Source organism: Acomys russatus, chromosome X (assembly GCF_903995435.1).
Source record: "Acomys russatus chromosome X, mAcoRus1.1, whole genome shotgun sequence".
Taxonomy (NCBI): domain Eukaryota; kingdom Metazoa; phylum Chordata; class Mammalia; order Rodentia; family Muridae; genus Acomys; species Acomys russatus.
Genome location: NC_067169.1, coordinates 68,284,976 through 68,305,240, shown reverse-complemented (window position 1 = coordinate 68,305,240; position 20,265 = coordinate 68,284,976). Strand labels below are relative to the sequence as shown.

The 20,265-nt window shown below is 33.9% G+C and overlaps 1 protein-coding gene across 2 annotated transcripts in view; it reads right to left on the bottom strand.

The window, feature by feature from the left end:
• The window catches only part of Pcdh11x (protocadherin 11 X-linked), a 598,814-nt gene that overhangs the window by 207,735 nt on the left and 370,814 nt on the right, over positions 1-20,265 (bottom strand). For both annotated transcript variants that reach the window (XM_051141350.1, XM_051141351.1), the window contains exon 6: positions 1,289-1,487. In XM_051141350.1, the coding sequence (XP_050997307.1) occupies positions 1,289-1,487 (199 nt within the window). The remainder of the gene's footprint in view (positions 1-1,288; positions 1,488-20,265) is intronic.

Below are 20,265 nucleotides of genomic sequence, written 5' to 3'. Positions count from 1 at the left end.
TATCAGAGGCAGAGAAGTACCTGTTGTTTTCATTCCAGAGGATCTAAACTCTCTTTTGTCTTCTGTGGCCATTTGTACACATGTGATGTACACACACATGCAGGCACACACATGTGATTTCAAAAGAAAAAGATCTTTTAAAAGGTAAAGATATATAACTAATTATTGGATATTGTATTTTCAAAAGATACTAAGCTTTCTACATAGTCAAAATAGCTTCATTATTATTGATAAATTGCTATTTAATGTCAACCTGATGCTTTTAAAAAAATCATCGTTCAAAAACCCACCTTTAGTGTCTTCTATCCAGTGATCAAATGCAAAATTTCTTTCTTTAAATTTGGTTTTATAGTATTTTATAATATTTTATTTAACAAAATACTAGTATATTTTGACAATATTCTTTTCTCTTCCCCAGTTTCTCCCAGATCTTACCAACCTACCTATCCAACACAATTTTATTTATGTCTCTCTCTCAAAAAAGGAACTCAAAGCAAATAAACAAAAAAAAATCAAGAGATGAAAAGTACAGAAACAAAACAAAATGCACACACACATACACACACACACACACAGAGAGAGAGAGAGAGAGAGAGAGAGGGAGAGAGAGAGACAGACAGACAGACAGAGAGACAGACAGACAGACAAAGAAACACACACACACACAAAACCAAACAAACAAATATAAAACATAGAATGGGTTTGTGTTGGCTAACTAATCCTAGGCATGGAGCCTACCCTGGAGCATTGTTGATATAAGTTTTCTGTTCTACAGAGGAAAACTAAATTTTTCTTTTCCAGTAGGTATTAATTGTAATCAGCTTCTTGGATAAGAGTAGGACTTTTAAACAATGACGTGACACAGGAACGTGAATGCATATTTCTCCTGAATTACTTGGAATTGATTTTTACATCTTTTAAAATACAAAGGAATATACAAATAGTCTAAATATTAGGTATTATTTATTATTTAAACAAAGTAAGTAAATGAGAGAAAATGGCAGATTACATACAAAGGTGTGCAAAATGGAAAAATCCTATGTATGCCTAAACAAAATGATTGTTATTATATTTATAGTAAATTTTGTTTACAGTATCAGCTCTCCAGATTCTCAAATACTATCTGTTGCTATATACATGTCACCCACCTATTAGACTTACCTCTTAAGAATATTCTACTAGTCATAGCAGCATAATTAGTTGGACCATACAGTTAGAGCTATAAAAACTGGATTTGCAAATGTTATTAATGTATTTCAATTGAGGAAGTAGGAAAAGGATCACTTACTAGATTCAGGATCAGAGTTGCCATCCCCTTCAGTACGGTTGTTTGGTGCAGCATGATCAAAATACTCTTCCTGAGGATAACCCAGAGGCAGGGCATGGGATGTGCTGGGAAGGCTTCCTCCAGCATGCTCTCCTAACCCACCATCACTGAGGCTTTCCTGTGAGCCTTCTGGCAGGTGAAATGTGACACGTCGTTGGGACTGAAAGAAACAATGAAAATTATAGGGTTTCAGCAATATTATGAATAATTGCTTAATGCATCCAATTTATAAAGTGTATTATTTCAGCGATCTGGTAAAGCCACATAAAAAATTACTTGCACTGTGAACAATTTGAGGCTTTTGTGAACAGGCAGATCTGCGTTCCAACCAGTTTCACCGGGCGTAAGAGTTGCCTCTATTGTATTTCTGATGCATTATCTCAGTCATCTCTAAGTATTTGAGTCACCTTACTAGACATGTCCTTTAATGCATAACAGGCATGTCTGCTATGCACTGCTTTAATGTCTGACAAACAAAATAAGAAGGTATTTGGAGTTTGTATCCTACAATATTTAAGATGGTATTCATAAAATTATTTACCAAACAAAACACTGAAGTGTTAGTAACATAAATGACACAGATAAAACACAATTACTGAAAAGAGTTTTATGAACCTAATTCACATAAACACATGTGGCATTTCTCATGAGAGAAAACAACAAATGTTTTCATAAATTAATTTTATGTGTTGTCAGGAATTTCTTGAGATATGAAGATGCAAATATTTTAGTATCTTTCTCCCATCTGATAGTATAAAAATACAAATGTATATGTATATAACAATTATTTGCTTAATTTGCATCCACTTTATTTTTATATTCCTAATTTCAAGAGTACATTATTGATGAAATATGAAATGATTATTGTATAATATAATCTATTTAATGTTCTTATGGTCATAATATCACTCATTCAATTTAATAGGAGTCTGTTGTTCTCTTAGATTAAAAAATCTGTGAGAAAAAATTATTACCTGTGAGATGTGTTTGTTGAAGATTCTTTTTTTTTCTTTTTTTGTTGAGAAATAAAATCATTCATATTACATCTGAATTGCTATCCCATCCTGTGCACCCTCTCTTCCTCCCACTTTCACTTCATTCCCCTTCCCTATGACTGTGACTGATGGGAGCCTTCTCCCCTTGAATATGATGCTAGGATATCAAGTTTCTTCTTGGTAGTCTGCAATCCTTCCTCCCAGGGCCATCAAGCCTCCCCATCAAGGGGACATGGACAAATAAGGGGCCCCAGATTTCATGTGAAAGTCAGTCCCCAGGCTCCACTAAGCTGTGGAGAATAGTCTGTCCCTTGGCTAACTCTGGGTAGGGGTTTGATGATGACTGCAAAAATTGTCCTTGGTTGGTGCCATAGGTGGAGCCGAAGCCCTGGGCCCAGAACTGTCCATCATAGTGTTCTTCTTATAGGTTTCTAGGACCCTCTGGATCCATCTATTTCCCTATCTCCTATATTTCTCTAACCTTTGGCTGTCCTCACCACTATCCCATTTTCCTAGTAAGTGAAGACTTTCATGAGACATGCCCCTTGGCCTAATGTCCAGATATAAGTGAGCATGTACTATTTGAGTCTCTCTGCTTCTGGGTTAGCTCACTCATTATCATCATTTCTAGTTCAATCCATTTGTCCACAAATTTCGGAAATTCCTTGTTCTCAATAGCTGAGTAGTATTCCATAGTGTAAATGTACCACAGTTTGTTTATCCATTCTTCTACTGAGGGACACGTAGGATGTTTCCGTGTTCTGGCTATTATGAATAAGGCTGCTATGGAAAAGGTTGAGCATATGTCCCTGTTGTATTCTGGAGCATCTCCTGGGTATATTCCAAGGAGTAGAATAGCTGGGTCTTGAGGAAGCCCTATTCCCAGTTTCCTGAAATAATGCCAGATAGCTTTCCAAAGTGGCTGCATTAGATTGCATTCCCACCAGCAATGAAGGAGTGTTCCTCTTTCTCCACATCCTTGCCAGCATGTTGTGTCACTTAAATTTTTGATCTTGGCCATTGTGATGGGAGTAAGATGGAATCTCAGAGTTGTTTTGATTTGCATTTCCCTGATGACTAAGGAGGTTGAGCATTTCTTTAAGTGTTTCTCAGCCATTTGATATTCCTTTTCTGAAAATTCTCTGTTTAGTTCTGAGCCCCATTTCTCAATTGGGTTATTTGGTTTGGTGGTGTTTAATTTCTTGAGTTCTTTATATATTTAGGATATTAGACCTTTGTCAGATGTAGGGTTGCATTCTTAACAGAATTAACTCATAGAAAAAATTAAAATAGATAATATGGCAGGCAATAGTGGCAAACAACTTTAATCATGGTGCTAAGGAGGTTAAAACCGGTAGATGTCTGTGAGTGTGAGTCAATACTTATTACATATATTGTTCCATGCCAGCCAGAGCTACATAATGTAGCTCAGTAGGCAGAGGTAGGCAGATCTCCCTGAGTCTGAGTCTGCCTGGTTTATAGAGTGAGTTTCAGGACACCTAGGGGTACACAGTGCAACCATATCTTGAAAAACCAGCCAGCTAACCAACCCCAAAAAACAAAACATATGTAATACAGCAAAATAAAAATTTTTTGTTATTGTTATTCATTGCTTAATAGCAAACATTCAGGCTTTCTAAGACTCATATTCCCTTCATTTTGCCTACTCAAATTTCATCTTATAGTATAAAAATAGCTCTAGAAAATATAGGTATTAGTAACTTTCCTTTTGTTTACCTTACATGTTTTAGTAAATATATAATATGAATCTGAAATTATTATTTTTTTCAAAGTCTTAAAATCATTTTTCCTGTTGATCATAGTGTGCAGAACCCTTATGTATAAGGCTAAATTTGTCAATTAAATATAACAGGTTTAGACCATTTTTCACTAAGAAACTAGAAACATTTTAGTCTTAGGTTTAACTTCACTGACTTTCATATATTGTTTATGATTATGAAAATATTTTCAAGCATTTTCAAGAAAAATGTAGAAAGAATCTCCTATGTATTTTATGGATGCAGTGACTGTCAATTGAAAAACATGTGGCATGTGCTTAAGGAAGGAAACAGTTGGGATATTCTGTAGGCAGAAGGATATCTGGGATACACGTGAAATTCAGCTGACAAGATGTGAGGAAGATGGTAACCAAACATGTGGCAGAATGTAAATTAGTATAAATGTGTTGTTTTAAGTTATGACCTAGTCAGAGAAGAGCCTTGTTATATGGCCTAGGTATTTGTAAAATAATAATTGAGTCTCATGTGTAATTGTTTCCAGGGTGTTATGTGGGTAAGAGATAAAAACAAACAAACAAACAAACAAACAAACAAACAAACAAACAAACAACACCTGCAACATAATGGATCCCTACAATAAAAATATAAAGATGTATACTTGTCAGTCTTTTAAAAGTTAAGAACCAGGATATTACTTCATTAAACCCATATACCATTAGCAATTGCACACAACTTAAAGTCAATATAGTACTCCAAACATGAGATATGTTACTACACACAAAATAAGATAGTTGGCATAGAAGTATAATTTATCTTTTTATACTAAATAATTGTTTAGAAAAAATTCTAAATTTATGTTAACACACACGTATTTATATATGACTAAATGAGAAATTTTATTATGTTTCAAAGTTTTATATTATCTTAAAGTATAGCTTTGTCATTTAAACTTTTATAGTGTTAAGATAGATACTAGAACATAACAACAAAGAAACACTGCTGCCATAAGTAGACGGATTTGATAGCTTAACCTCTGTGGCTAAGGAGTTAGTCATTTCTCCTAACAGAAATGAAGTCCTCATCAAATAGCATGTAACATTACAGAAAATGATAGAAATGGTGGCTATGGAAATTACTTCTTGATGTAAAGACTTGTTTATCTATACTAAAAATACCAAGACAATTTTAGTAAAAAAAAAAAAAAAAAAAAAAAAAAGTGTTATCCCATTCTGTGCTAGTAATTTACTAAAAACTTGCAAATAAATGGCTTAGAATACATACATAGTTTTTAGGAAATGTATCTTAACATTCATTCAATTCTCAAAAGTATAGATGACAGAAAATAAGTGAGTGTATAAGGGTCAAATTCAAGGAATACTACTCACTTTTTTCTTAACCATCCTGAATGCTCTTAATGTAACAATATATAATTATTAAATCATTTTTGAAAAGTAGTTCTTCCACTTAAACCCTTTCCATATATGCATATATACTTGAAGATTCAACTGCAAAAATGACATACTGATCAAAGATCTTGTTTATTCTTATGTTTTTTAAATTGTTAGAATGTCTTGACTTTTGATCCTGATGTATTTATTGCTTGATCAAAAGAGATAAAGTAAAATAATCTAGTGTTAAGACTTTCTTCGGTATTTGAGTTCTTTCTTAATTCTACTTTCAGAGTTTATTTTATATGTGTTTTACCTACATATATGTCTCTATACTACCTATATGTCTGGTGCTCTCAGAGTCAAGAGGAAGGAGCCAGAACCCATGGAACTGGGGTTATGTATTGTTTTTGCCTCCATGTAGGTACTAGAAATTGAACCTAGTAGGATATATATTTTTCTGTTTTTGTAATTTATAACAGTCCGGAAAATACCAATTACTTGAGCATGTGTCTGTATGCAATTATGTATGTATGCAAGAGGGAGATTGTGGAAGAGGGAGATAGAGAGGGAGGGGAAGGAATAGAGGGCAGAGTTAGAGAGAGAGAGAGAGAGAGAGAGAGAGAGAGAGAGAGAGAGAGAGAGAGAGAGAGAGAGAGAGAGAGAGAGAGACTAAGTCCAGTTTGTGTTGTTAATATACTCACTGGAGCATAATCAAATTACCAATGGCCAGCTCCTTAAAAAATCTGTCATTCCACTCCCTCTACCAGAATCCAACAACTGTGAAGAGCTCCACTTCAGCATCTTTATCTTAAGTTTCAAAAGTTCTTTTCAATAGCTCCCTATGTGGACTACTTCCTTTTTGTGGGAGATTGGCACAGAAGCCTTCAATGTCTCTTGTTCTCAGTTATAAGTATGCAATTATCTTATCACTACAAAAGAGATTTCTCTGTTCATAGCAGCTAGTAGAAGCACTGAACATGGACTTCAACATGGTTTCTGGAGAGAGCTTGCATCTTGGACATCAACTTGATTTCTGTGGCAGAGCAACACAGATTATGGAGATCAATATGGTTTCCCTCTGGAACCTGGATCACAAACATCAACACAGTTCTTGAACATTAATGTGGTTTCTGGTAACAGCATGTGTCATGGAAATCTGTCAAGGAGACTTCATCTTGTAAATGAATGATTTTTTAATCTGTGGTATCTACTTTGTTGCAAAGAGTCAGAGTGATCAGGTTGGGAAGCTTGTCTGGTAGCAGAATCTGTGTGACTTCCAGGTTGCTGTACACCATCTTGCCCTTGGAGCTGAGACTATGCCTGTAACCAGGGCATGGCACTCATGCTTTAGCACCAGGCAGCCTGCATCTTAGTGTTCTCCCCATAACAGGGCAAACAGCAAGAATGTTAACAGCAGCAACTATGGTGGCTCCATGCCACGGGCTTAGCTGCATTTGCAATGGGTTAAGGTGGCCAGATGGTGGCCTGAGACTCTTAGCAGCCTGAGAACTGCTCCGTAGTCCACTTTAGTATCTCTAGTTCTACTTCTGTCTGCTTCTCAAATTTTCCACATTTTTATTCCAAGTTCTATACTTTATATTTTTATTGAATGAATCTTTAGTGTCTATTCTATTTTTGTACTCCTGTTCGTAATATGGGAATGTCCTTGTTTGTAATTCACATCAAACTTTTATCACATGTTCATGAATAATACTTTTAATGCTTAGCTGAATATTCAGAGATAAAGCACCACTATACCTCATAAAGCTAGAATTCCATATTTTATATAAGAAGAATATCATTACATTTCCATAATATGATGCAAGTGACATTTTAGAAAGGTTAATCTGGATCCAAAGAATCAGCAAGTTATGCCAGCATGTGATTCCCATTATGTAGTGCTTGAATTAAATGTTCTGAGTAGCTAATTAGAATTGCTTGTCAAAGTTTTCAAACTTATCATACAACCTTGCACTCCTACTGACTCCAATTCTAATATACCCTGCATCAGACTTTTTCTGTTTCCTCATTGTCACCATATGCACCTCTTACTATAAAGAGTAGCTTTAAGAATGTCAGAATATTCTCCACAGTTGAGTGGAGAGTGTGATACGACTTTCTCACGTACTCTGGTGCCTCACATTTGACCATGTCCCCTGGAGGGGGAGACCTGGTGGCACTCAGAGGAAGGACAGCAAGTAGCCAAGAAGAGACTTGATACCCTATGAGAATATATAGGGGGATGTAATCCCCCTCAGGAACAGTCATAGGGGAGGGGAATAATGGGAAAATGGGGGGGGGAGGAATGGGAGGATACAAGGGATGGGATAAACATTGAGATGTAACAAGAATAAATTAATAATAAAAAAAAAAGAATGCATGTTACTTTTTAATGACTATCATGCAACAGGATAGTTTTATTTCACATATAAAACATTGTGAATGCCAAAGTACTAAGCATATCCTAAGCTGAATTCTATCAGAAGACTCTTTATTAATTTCAGAGATATCTATATTTTCTCATAGGTTAATGCCTTAGGTAAATTGACTTTAATTATACAACATATTAGAAAAGAGATTGTGAAATGATTTATTTTGACATTCAAGTCATAATTTTCATCTCTATTACGTGATCAGATTACATATCTTACTTGAAGATACTAAGTGACGTAGAAGATCTTTTCTATTTTATTCAAGGTCTGTACTCTATTACATCCTGCAGTTTGTTGGCTTCTTTATTTTTGTTCTTTATTTTGATTTATTTTCTTTTTTACTTTTCCAGATTAAAGTAACTTTAGCTATTATTTTATTGTTTTTATGCATCCTGATATATGCTGTTATTCGAATTTCTATAGGAAAACTTTTATTATGGTCAGTTCTAGGATGAACAAGTGTTCTCTCAGCTCTGGTTATGCCATTAAACTTATCATAATACTTAATTGTGCAAAATTCTACTTTTATAGATAAGGAAGTGAAATTCAGTCATGGGACTGTTAAAAGCAGAGGGTGGATCTTGTGACATTGAAGAATAAATAATAATGAAAAGTTTTGTTTCAGGACTCTAATTCTTAGGGTAGGCCTTTTCATAGTATCCAAAATATCCTGAATGTTTTATGTCAAGAATTTTTTAATTTAACATTTTCTTTGACTATCATTCGTTCTAAACCTGAGATTATCTCTCCCACCTCTTGAATTCTCTTGGTGATGATTGTCTGTTGTTCCTACTCTCTTCCCTAGGTTTTCCAACTCCAGCATTCCCTCAGTCTGTGATTTCCTTATTGCTACTATTTACTTTTCCCGTCATCAACCTCTATGTGTTTGTCTGTAGTTTTCTATATTTCTTTAAGGGATTTACTCATTTCTTTTTTAAAGACCTCTATAATCTTCATGAGATTGGATTTAAGATCATTTTCTTGTGCTTCAGCTAAGTTATGATATCCTGGGTTTGCTATAGTATAATAGCTGGGTTCTGGTGGTGTCATATTGCCCTGGCTATGTTCTTGAGCTCTTTTGTAATTTTTAAAAAATACATTCAATCGATTTAATTATATTTTAAGTGTATTTGTTTATTAACTTTCCACCACAATCATTTTCACATCCCTCCTCTCCTCCTGATCCTACCCTCCCTCTCTCTTATTATAAAACATATGAATAATATCCATAAGTTCACTATACTGAAGAAAGACCCTACATACTCTCAAATGTTACACTCCTTTCTTAAAAAGGGAAAGTAGTTTAATCATTAGTAATTTTAAATTAGTTTTGGTCCTTATCACATTTTGTTGTGATATTTCTGACATTAAACAGAGAATATTTTGATTAATATGTTTATATAGTTGATGAAAGCACCAGGTTTCTCTTCTTTAACTGCATGCTGCATATCTACTCCAACCTACGTAACTCAAATCACAAACCATCTGTTGCTTGAGTCACATTTGGTTTATTTCAACTGCATCAATTAAACAGATGTGTTGTGTAACTATGGCAATGAGAGAATTATTTTGTAAATATATAATGAAGTTACAGCAGAGGAAAAGTACCACTTGAAACAAAATATAGCTTCTTTCACAGAAACAAATTTCACAAAAATTAACAAATAGGAAAACAACCACTAATATTCATTCTTCCAAATTGCATGATTATTGGTCTCCTATATGATCTATAAACCTACCATCAATTGAGTCCATTCTTCATCACCAAGTTTAAACCATGTTAGCCTATTCCTGTTAGTTATATAAGTATATACCCTATGAACATATACAGGGAGAGGAAATCTCCCTCAGAAACAGTCATAGGGGAGGGGAATTAGGGGAAAATGGGAGGGAGGGAAGAATGGGAGGATAGAAGGGATGGGATAACCATTGAGATGTAACAAGAATAAATTAATAAAAAAAATTTTAAAAAGTATATTATATACAAAAGCTCATTTTACTAAGAAAATAAATATTCTGATAGCCACATAATATCAAGTTAGTATTTAAGCTTCAAATGAAAAGTCTAGCACAAAGTCTAAAACATCTTGGAGTGCTGGAACACTTGTCACTGAAAAGAAAAAAACATGCTCATTCTTTGTACCTTCATGGCTCACAGACACTGAACCATCAACCAAAGAGCATGAATGGGACAGACCTAGAAACCCTATAGATACGTAGCAAATATGCAGCTTAATCACCATGTGGGTCCCCTAACAATGAGAGTAGGGGGTGTTTTTGAGTCTGCTCCCTGCCTTTGGATCCCTTTCACCCAACTGTACTGCCTGCCAGGCTTCAGAGAGAAAGCATGAGTTTACTCCTGCTGCAATTTAAGGTGCCACAGTGGCTTGCTATCACATGTGGGCCTCCATTTCTCTAAGAAGAAGAGACGGAAAAAAAAAAAAGAAGAAGAAGAGACGGAGGAAGGCAGGGGGTATAAAAAAGAATATAAAAATCTCAAATATTAGAGTACTTTCATTTACAAAATTCTGCCAAGGGCAAGAATGAGTTCAAGTAATGTTTAAATTTCCTAAATCCTTTTAAAGGTTTGCTTTCTGGTAGAAACATGGTTTGTTTTAATTCAAAAAACTGAAAAGGTTAGATAGTCCAACTTGCAGGATATATTTTGTCGTTATCTCTCTGAAAACCGTATGGAATTTTAGATTATTAAAATAATATTTGCTTTGGACTTGTAGTCTGGTAGTTCTATAGGAGACTATCACACACAATACAGGCAATGTTATCCATAAGTAAAATATTTTCATGAATATTTAAATGTTTTTGTTATTTTTACTTATTCTCAACACTAATAATTATAAAGAGCTTTATTTGGAATAAATATTATAAACAACTTTACTGATCCTATTAAAATATAAAATGTATCTTTAGTAAATAAAACCCAAGTCAATTTATGACACTTAGAACAATAAGATTAGCTCATACTTAAATTTATGGATAATGTTATTAAAAATTGTAAAATTAAATTATGAGAAAAATCAGTCACTACTATAAATAAGTAAATCAAATTTTACAAGTAATACTAAGAAAAGATAGGTGCTAACACTTGCTATTATTTTATTTTAACATTAGTATTTAAATAATATTTTACTAATGAATACTTTAACTTTATTTTGCAACCATTTGTATCAAGATACCCTAAACTAGAAATCTACAAGTAGAACAATATGATAGGCAGATTTGGGCCCAGGGGTCCTGCTCAAACTAAGGCACCAGCCAAGGACAATACAGGAGGTAAACTTTAAACCCCTTCCCAGATCTAGCCAATGGTCAGAATATTCTCCACAGTTGAGTGGAGAGTGTGACATGACTTTCTCACGTACTGTGGTGCCTCACATTTGACCATGTCCCCTGGAGGGGGAGACCTGGTGGCACTCAGAGGAAGGACAGGAGGTAGCCAAGAAGAGACTTGATACCCTATGAGAATATACAGGGGGAGCTAATCCCCCTCAGGAACATTCATAGGGGAGGGGAATAATGGGAAAATGGGGGGGGGGAGGATACAAGGGATGGGATAAACATTGATATGTAACAAGAATAAATTACTAAAAAAACGGAAAAAATTCTTTATAATTTTCATATAAAATTATGACACAAAGTCTATTCTTTAAAACTTACTCTTCAATATTGTAGTGATATGGAATATTTTTAGTTAAATAGAAACATCTATTTTTCATTGAATCTCTTCTTTTTGCTTAACATTAATATTCCTTTAAAACTGTCGATCCCTGAAAGTATTCATATTTTGTTGTAACGGTAAAGAAAACAATTATTTCAATTTAAGAAAAAAATAAGTATGTTGAAGGCAAAAGAGTTGAGTCTAAGGTGACGAATTAGACAATAGGGAAGAAATAAATAAATTTAAACCAATTGCTCATTTTATAATTGGTTTTTATAAATAAGAATTAAAAGATCATGTGAGTTTCATTTTATAGTAGGTATTTAGTAGGGCATAAATGATAGAATAATATGTTTTAATATGCTAATTTAAAAATGTGGTTTCAGGTATAAAGAGATTTAAGGAAAAAGTAGTTATACTGTGACTGGCAGTGGATATTTATGAGCACATATGCATATGCATCTACTCATAAAACTTTTTCAAAATTTAAATACTTATTTCTTTACATCTGGGATTATTTAAATATTATCTTTAAGAAATGAAACATATTAACAGCCAATTACTCAAACTAAAATTTCAAACAGAGTATTTCCTAACTAGCTATTACTAGCATGTATTATTTAATATGATACTTTAAAATAAATATATGCAGAGTATAAGAAACCTTTGAAAACTTGGCCATAAATAGTATATCCTCCTATCATGGCTCAGGGTACCTTAAGGAATAAGAGGTAGAAATATTCTCAGATCCAGAAAGTATAGAGGAGGCGAGGAGAACAAGACCCTCTAAATCAAAATGAGCAATTCTCATATGAATTACCAGAAAGTCTAAAGCAGCATGTATAAGACTGAAGGGGTCTGAAGTAAGTGTTGTCTCTCTCTCTCTCTCTCTCTCTCTCTCTCTCTCTCTCTCTCTCTCTCTCTCTCTCTCTCTCTCTCTCTCTCTCTCTCTCTCTCTCCCTCTCCCTCTCTCTCTCTCTCTCTCTCTCTGTATGTGTGTGTGTTTGTCAACATCAAGTTTATTATTTTTATGGGATTCTCTAGCTTCTGAATTAGTGGGTCTCTGATTGTATTGTCTTCTCTTGGACACTTTTCATTCTGTTTGTTTGTTTGTGGTTTTTCTTGTCCAACTCTGATATGTCAGTTTTGTTTTATTGTATTACATTTTGATTTAATTTATTTCATTATTATTCCTTAAAAAAAAAATGTTGATTTCTAATGTGTGACAGAAGTCAGTGGATCCAGATGGGAAGTTGGGAAGAGAGTAACTGGGAGGAGTAGTTGTGATGGAAATTGTAATCAGGCAGGGTATATTATGTGTGATAATCCTAGTTTCTTTTATTATTTATTTATTTATATATCTATTATGTATATAATGGTCTGCCTGCCTGTGTGCCTACCCACCAGGAGAGGGCACTAGATCTCCTTATAGATGGTTGTGTGCCACCATGTGGTTGCTGGGAATTGAAACTCTGGAAGAGCAAACAGTGCACTTAACCTCTGAGCGTTCTCTTCAATCCCAAAAATCCTATTTTCCATAAAAGAAAACTATATGCATTTAAGTGAATCCTTAAAAAGGGAAAATAATCAATCACTTAAAAAATAAGCAATCAAACAAATGTATGTTTTATTTTGATATTGAATTATATCAAATATTTGAAAGATCATTCACTTCATTATCTCAGTTTTAAAAATATTTTACAGGTGTATTACCTATATCCTCTTTCTCTTTGGCTTGGCAATACCAACCTGCCAGTGATTAAGTGGTCAAATTTCAGTGTCTAGAGTCCATGTCCAAAGTAGTCCCTATTCTCCATCTCCTGAGACCCTCAAAGAGACTGTGCAACTACATCATACATGGTCCTTGGTTGATATGTCAGTCACTGTATTGTAGTGTGATTATCATCTATTATGTGGCTAATATCTGCTTATGAGCGACAGTTTACCATGTATGTCATGCACCAAGGTAGGAAAGATCTTCTCTTCCAGGCTGCGAAATACTAACAGCCAAAACACTAAGAATGTAAAATTTATATAATTCCTGAGTTTGTCATGGTTCTTCTTGCTATAGGTAGTTTATTGTATATATGTGTAAGAACATAAATCTATATGTAAACAATAAAAAATTTAATTAAAAAAAGAAAATACAAATGGGTAATGTATGTTAATCTCTATAGAAAGGAGATAAATTCATAATATCAGGGAGAAATATTGTTTAATAAGCATCAATTTAAGCATTCTCTATTCTTTTTGTTACTTGAAATCTAATGCCATGAAAAAAATCAGAGCAGATCATTCCTAAATATGCTACTTTGGCATAGAATTCTTTGAGCTAAAGCCACTTGAAAAACAGCAGGTGCAAGGTCATTATGACCTTGATTCTATTTCTTGAAGGAAAGAACTGAAATTCTTGTGTGAAAGACATCTTCTCTATGAAAAATAAAAGAATGTAACATTTTTATCATATAGGACACACTAGGCAACATCTAGATAAAGAAGCCAACTTCAACTCATCTTTTTCTCCCTACACACTTCAGTTAGCAATATTAGCCTAAGTTCTTTCACCCTGATATATGTTCACAATGTATTATTCCTTGTCTAAACACACACACACACACACACACACACACACACACACACACACACACACACAAATGGGTGCATACATAGGGCAACTCTATCTTTAGATTTTCAGTTCATTATAGGGGAAAATTCCCTTGGAATATGGTATGCAACTATTATTGAATAAATATAAATAATGTTCTCTTACCAGGGTCAGTTCTAACTGAAAGGTCCTAACCAGAAATAAATTTTTATAGGGATTGAAAGAGTTTGCAAATACATATGAAACTGCTGTTATCAATTCATGAATATAGAAGTACTTTAAAAATCTACAAATCCATAAGATTGATTTATACTCTACGAAATCTCATGATTCAATGTACAACATTCAGTGTAAATCTTAAAAATTGATAATACCAATTCCCTCAGTCCTGCTCATCTTCACCTTTCTACTCTTTGTCCACTTAACTGAAAAGTATTGCTAATAATATATTTGTTGGTGATTTACCAGTAACATTTTCCATAATTAGTGGCTCTCAAAAAACTTAAACATACTGTAAAGTAATAACTGATACAATATATTTTTAATTCTTGGAAATCATTTCTATACCATTTAAAATTTGTAGAATTAAGTCATTGAGCTTAATATGATATGTCTGATTATAAAGAGTCATATATGCCCAAAGTTTCACCCATTTCCTTAAAAAATGATTCTGTCGACTGTTTCAAATCTCATATTAGTTCGTTTCCTTTTTAATGAAAAATTTTATTGATGCTTTGTGAATTTCATATCATTCACTCCCATGCCACCAATCTCCCCCTTCTCTCATATCTACTATGTGCCCCTGCAACCTACCCTCAAAAGAAAACACAAAATAATAAATAATTTAAAATAAAACAAAAAACCAAAAATAAATAAAACAAAAACACATTTTTCTGTGGAAGTTGCAATGTGTCTCAGTTTATCACACAGCATACTCTTTTGCCCATACAGCTTTACTTGCAACTGTTCATTGGAATGAGACATTGGTTTGTACTGTTGCCTCTAGCCTCTGCCATCCTATTAACACTGGATCCATCCTGGGCCTCCTCTCAAACATCCTGTTTTTGGCTTATTCCATGAAGATCTTGCAAGTTTCTAGATCTTTGTCATAGAGTCATACTTATTTCACCATGGCACCTTCTCTGCCCTTGGAGTGTTGGGCCTTCCATATTTTCACAAAGCTGAGTAAGCATTTAAGGTCCTGTACTCAGCTGGGCAGCAAGGAAGAAAAAAATGAAATGGTGGCCCCAATGCTACAGAAGAAGAAAAAATGAGTGTCTACCACTGACAATACATTTGCCCTAACAGTGGTCAAAGTGTTCTCTGAATCTGATGACATCCTAGATATTCCATTAAATGTCACTGGTCACCTAGACAACACTGTGAGTCTGTCAATAGAAGGAAACATGACCTTTGGATTGGATATCTCACAGGACTCTGAAAATTATTTAAACTTTGGGAAATCATACCATTTCTGTCTCAAAAACTGTGCGTTGAAGTGAAAGGCAGTTGCAGACCCCATGAAAGTTCACAAACTAGCATTTAAGAATATCATGGATTTCAGAACATGTTTGACACCTGGAAAAACTTCATACACTTCACTATGTTGGTATGTGGATAGTAATTATGCTGATTCAGACAGTAATTCACTCTCTTTTTGCATTAGCCTACTCTAGAAAGTTTAGTCTTATGAAAGTTTGCTGTGTGCTACAATTGTAATGGAAGCCATCATTGTGCCTAAAGTATATTAAAAGAATGATTTACTTTTCAGAGTTACGAAAAGCTATTAGAGACTGCAGTTGATACAGTGATGGGAAAGATTTGATGGAGACATCCTATTTAGGGATGAGCGTACCAATGTCTCTTCCAACATATTTTGTGGCTGTATGTTTCATATTTGTTCCATTTGATTATACATGAATATTAGGTGTTAACTGAATGATAAGGAAGCTACAATTCATTGAATCACATAGGTTAGGTATAGAGTAAGGGACTAGTGGGGGATAGACTTCCTAAAGAAGTGAAAATAGAATAAATATTTAAGAATTAAAAGGGGGTAGAATTGGAATGAAAGGCTCAAGAGGGGAGGGAGAGGAAAGAGGGAAATCAAGGAGAGAATGTGGGGAAGGGCAGCTAAAATTAAGGGGGATTTGTATGGTACTATCAAAACCTGATACAGTAGATGCTTCTCAAAGTATTTACATACATGAAGATGATCTAAAGAAAATCGCATAATAACAAGGCAGACAGAGCCTCAAATGGGCATCTCATGTAAACAAATGAAGATGTCTTCAATTATCAGCAAGGTTTTGGATCAAATTAAGTAGTTGACCAAAGAGTTCACACTGAAACTCACTTTTAGGGCCACAGAGGAAGAGGATGCATGTAGTCCTAATGAGAGATCATAAAGTAGGGAAGGAAGGCTCCTTCATATATCATGAAGTTACAGTGCTATTATACTGACTGAAATTTGTAATATATTTTACAGCAGTAATTGGAAATGTGGAAGTAAAATCACAGGTATTGATTATCATATGATGAATCAATTATCTTTAATAGGAATGATAGCTTAGTGAGTAACAAAAGATATCCACTGTCCAGAATAACTCCTGTATCATACAGACACTAGACAGAATGTGTAAGCAGACTTTTGAAAATCTGTTAATAGATATCTTTTTTTAAAATAAGCTAAATATGTGCTTTTCTTGGTATTAAAAAGATGATGACACTAAAAAGGAAAGAAATATGTTCTTTCAGTAGAGGCACACACAAAAAGCCATTTTTATCATCTATTTCCAGTTTGTTTCTCAGTTGTATGTTTAATAACTCTCCATATTATAATTTTTGCCTGACTAACTGATATCAAAATTTAGATTATCTAAACTTCTAAAATGACTATTTCATTTATCATTTCACATGCAGTGTTTCAATTCAAAAATTTATATGAAAATTCAAATATGCTGAATATTAAACTTTTCCAGTGTTATAGATGATATAGAAATTGAAATGATGATACCACCTTAAAACAATTTTTCAGTGTATGAAAAAATAACATTATAAAAGCAAGAATGAAAGCTATATTTCACTTTCACAAAGTGACAAAGTATTGTACTAGCACTTCTTTAAATAGGAAACAATTCTAGTTGATATAGTTTTAATGAGTTATATTTTAAATATTATAAACAATTTAAAATCTTTCATATTTGGAAATTTCTAAAAAATAATTTACTAAAATTATAAGGTATTAGCACTGTAACTTGAGATATGAATTAATTTATTCTCAAACACAGGTTTCTAGGCTCTTGCAGGCATCTAATTTAAAAAGACATATTCATCATTACTGGCTCAGTACAGTTTATTAGAGAGGACCACATCACTGTTTTTATACCAATATAGCAATTTTGTGTTGGCGTTTTTTTTGGTGCTCATTTATAAAGTATGGAGATTGACAAAGCTAGTCTATGTCAGATTATTCAGTTTATTGCATTATATGAGCAATAGAACAGTCCTTATAGCATGATGCTCTTTGATAAGTGTTTTCTTGCATTAGTAGGAACTACTTACCATGCTAAAACAATAAACGTATAAATATTTTTTCACATGCTTTTAGTCACTGAATTATACATACTATAGTACATTGCATTCTCTGCTCATCTTAAACACCAAGCCCAGTCAAATACATGGTGCTGTGAAGTGAATCAGAGACTAAAGAGACTGAATTTGAAGGCTGAAGTTTTCCATAAAGGCTTGAGTTATGTTTGAACTTAAAATTTTATGAGTTTTCTTATATTATACTTGGTAATAATATGCATCATGTACTTCAAGTTGTACCATGAGATACAATTATCCATAACTGTTGTAAAAAGTGTATTTAGATATTTTAAGGGAATATAGTTTCCCATAGATATCGAATTTATTTTCAGATTACAATTAGCCTTTAACTCTGATCAATAAACTGCAATACTGAGAAGCTAAAAATACTAGTAATGATCACATGAAATTAAGCCTTTTGAATACTGCCTAAAGAGGAAATAAGTCTCATATACAAAACACATGTTCATTATCCTTTCTTTCGAACTAATCAAATGAATATATGCATATATATGTATATATATATACACACACATATGTCAGTTGGCATAAAAAAGGGTGAGAAAAGATGAAAAATAGTGAAGGCTTTCGTGGGACATGCCCCTTGGGCTAGTATGCAGATATAAGCGAGTATATACCATTTGAGTCTTTCTGCTTCTGGGTTAACTCACTCATTATGATCATTTCTAGCTCAATCCATTTATCCACAAATTTTGGGAATTCCTTGTTTTTAATAGCTGAGTAGTATTCCATAGTGTATATGTACCACAGTTTCTTTATCCACTCTTCTACTGAGGGACACTTAGGCTGTTTCCATGTTCTGGCTATTATGAATAAGGCTGCTATGAACATGGTTGAGCAAATTTTCTTGTTGTGTGCTGGAATATCTTCTGGGTATATTCCAAGGAGTGGAATAGCTGGGTCTTGAGGAAGCCCTATTCCCATTTTTCTGAGATAGCACCAGATAGATTTCCAAAGTGGCTGTACTAGTTTGCATTAGGGGAGGACATCCTATTGGGACTCTAGGTGAGAGAAGCATGGGAGAATAGCAAAGTAGAAGGATCCAGAGGGTCCTAGAAACCTACAAGTGGAACATTATGATAGGCAGATTTGGGCCCAGGGGTCCTGCTCAAACTAAGCCACCAGCCAAGGACAATATAGGCAGTAACTTTAAACCGCTATCCAGATCTAGCCAATGGTCAGAACATTCTCCACAGTTGAGTGGAGAGTGAGATATGACTTTCTCACGTACTGTGGTGCCTCACATTTGACCATGTCCCCTAGAGGGGGAGACCTGGTGGCACTCAGAGGAAGGACAGCAGGTAGCCAAGAAGAGACCTGATACCCTATGAGCATATACAAGGGAAGGTAATCCTTCTCAGGAACAGTCATAGGGGAGGGGAATAAGGAGAAAATGGGATGGAGGGAAGAATGGGAAGATACAAGGGATGGGATAACCATTGGGATGTAACAAGAATAATTAAAAAAGAAAAAAAGATGAAAAATAGAAATATCTGTACAAAGTGAAATAACATGACTGATCCAAGTGTCATAATCAGTTGAAAAAGAAATGTATACTACAGCTAATATCTTCCTATTCCAATTTGTTGCTTGAATTGAGTAGCAATGTTGAGAAGATTTGAGCTTAATGATAACTGATGAAATTATAACTATTTCTCCTTCATTAATATAATATAGACAGAATAGTTAACTACCTTATATGACTAATAGCAGAAATCCTGTAACCATTATCACTAAAAGAAAAAGAACCTGGAGAATTAAGGTTCTTCATTCTGTGGAAAAATATAAGAAAAAAACTCACAAAGATAAGGGTCTTATTCTGTTTACCCAAGACCATATTTTTAACTCCCCTTCATAAAAATTGTTCTTTAGTAATTTCAAAGGTATACGAAATAGAATATTATTATTTGTTCCCTTTATCTATTCAACAGTTTCTTTTCTTAACATCATTTTTCCTCCTCTCCTTTCTCCTCCTCTTTATTCTTTGATAACCTACTAAGATCAATCAGTGTTATCCATATGTGCATGATGAGTACCCATTCAATGAAACATGGGTAACTCAGGTTCAGTATGGGTACATCAGATGATTTTCCTTTGTCCTTAATTTCTTGCCCAGGTGGAAGGCAGGAATAGTTGAATACAGGTAAAATGAAAGTAGAGATTTGAACACTAAGGCTGGCACATATAAATTTGAAGAAAATCAAGGTGGTAAGGAGAACCAAATAAAAAGTTCATGTAAGCAAACTCTCTCACTACATAACTAAAAGATATTATAGGAAGAATTATAGGAAATATGTAATAAGCAAGAACATGGGATAGTGAGAATAGAGAGGCAAGATCATCATGTGGGCTAAAATAAGAATGATTAAAAATTTAATGGAAAAATAATACTTAGTAAACTAATTTCAAAATACAAATGTATATAAAAACAGAATTTACGTGGAAGTATCAAGTATGAGTATATTGTGCTGTTTACAGACTTTATGGT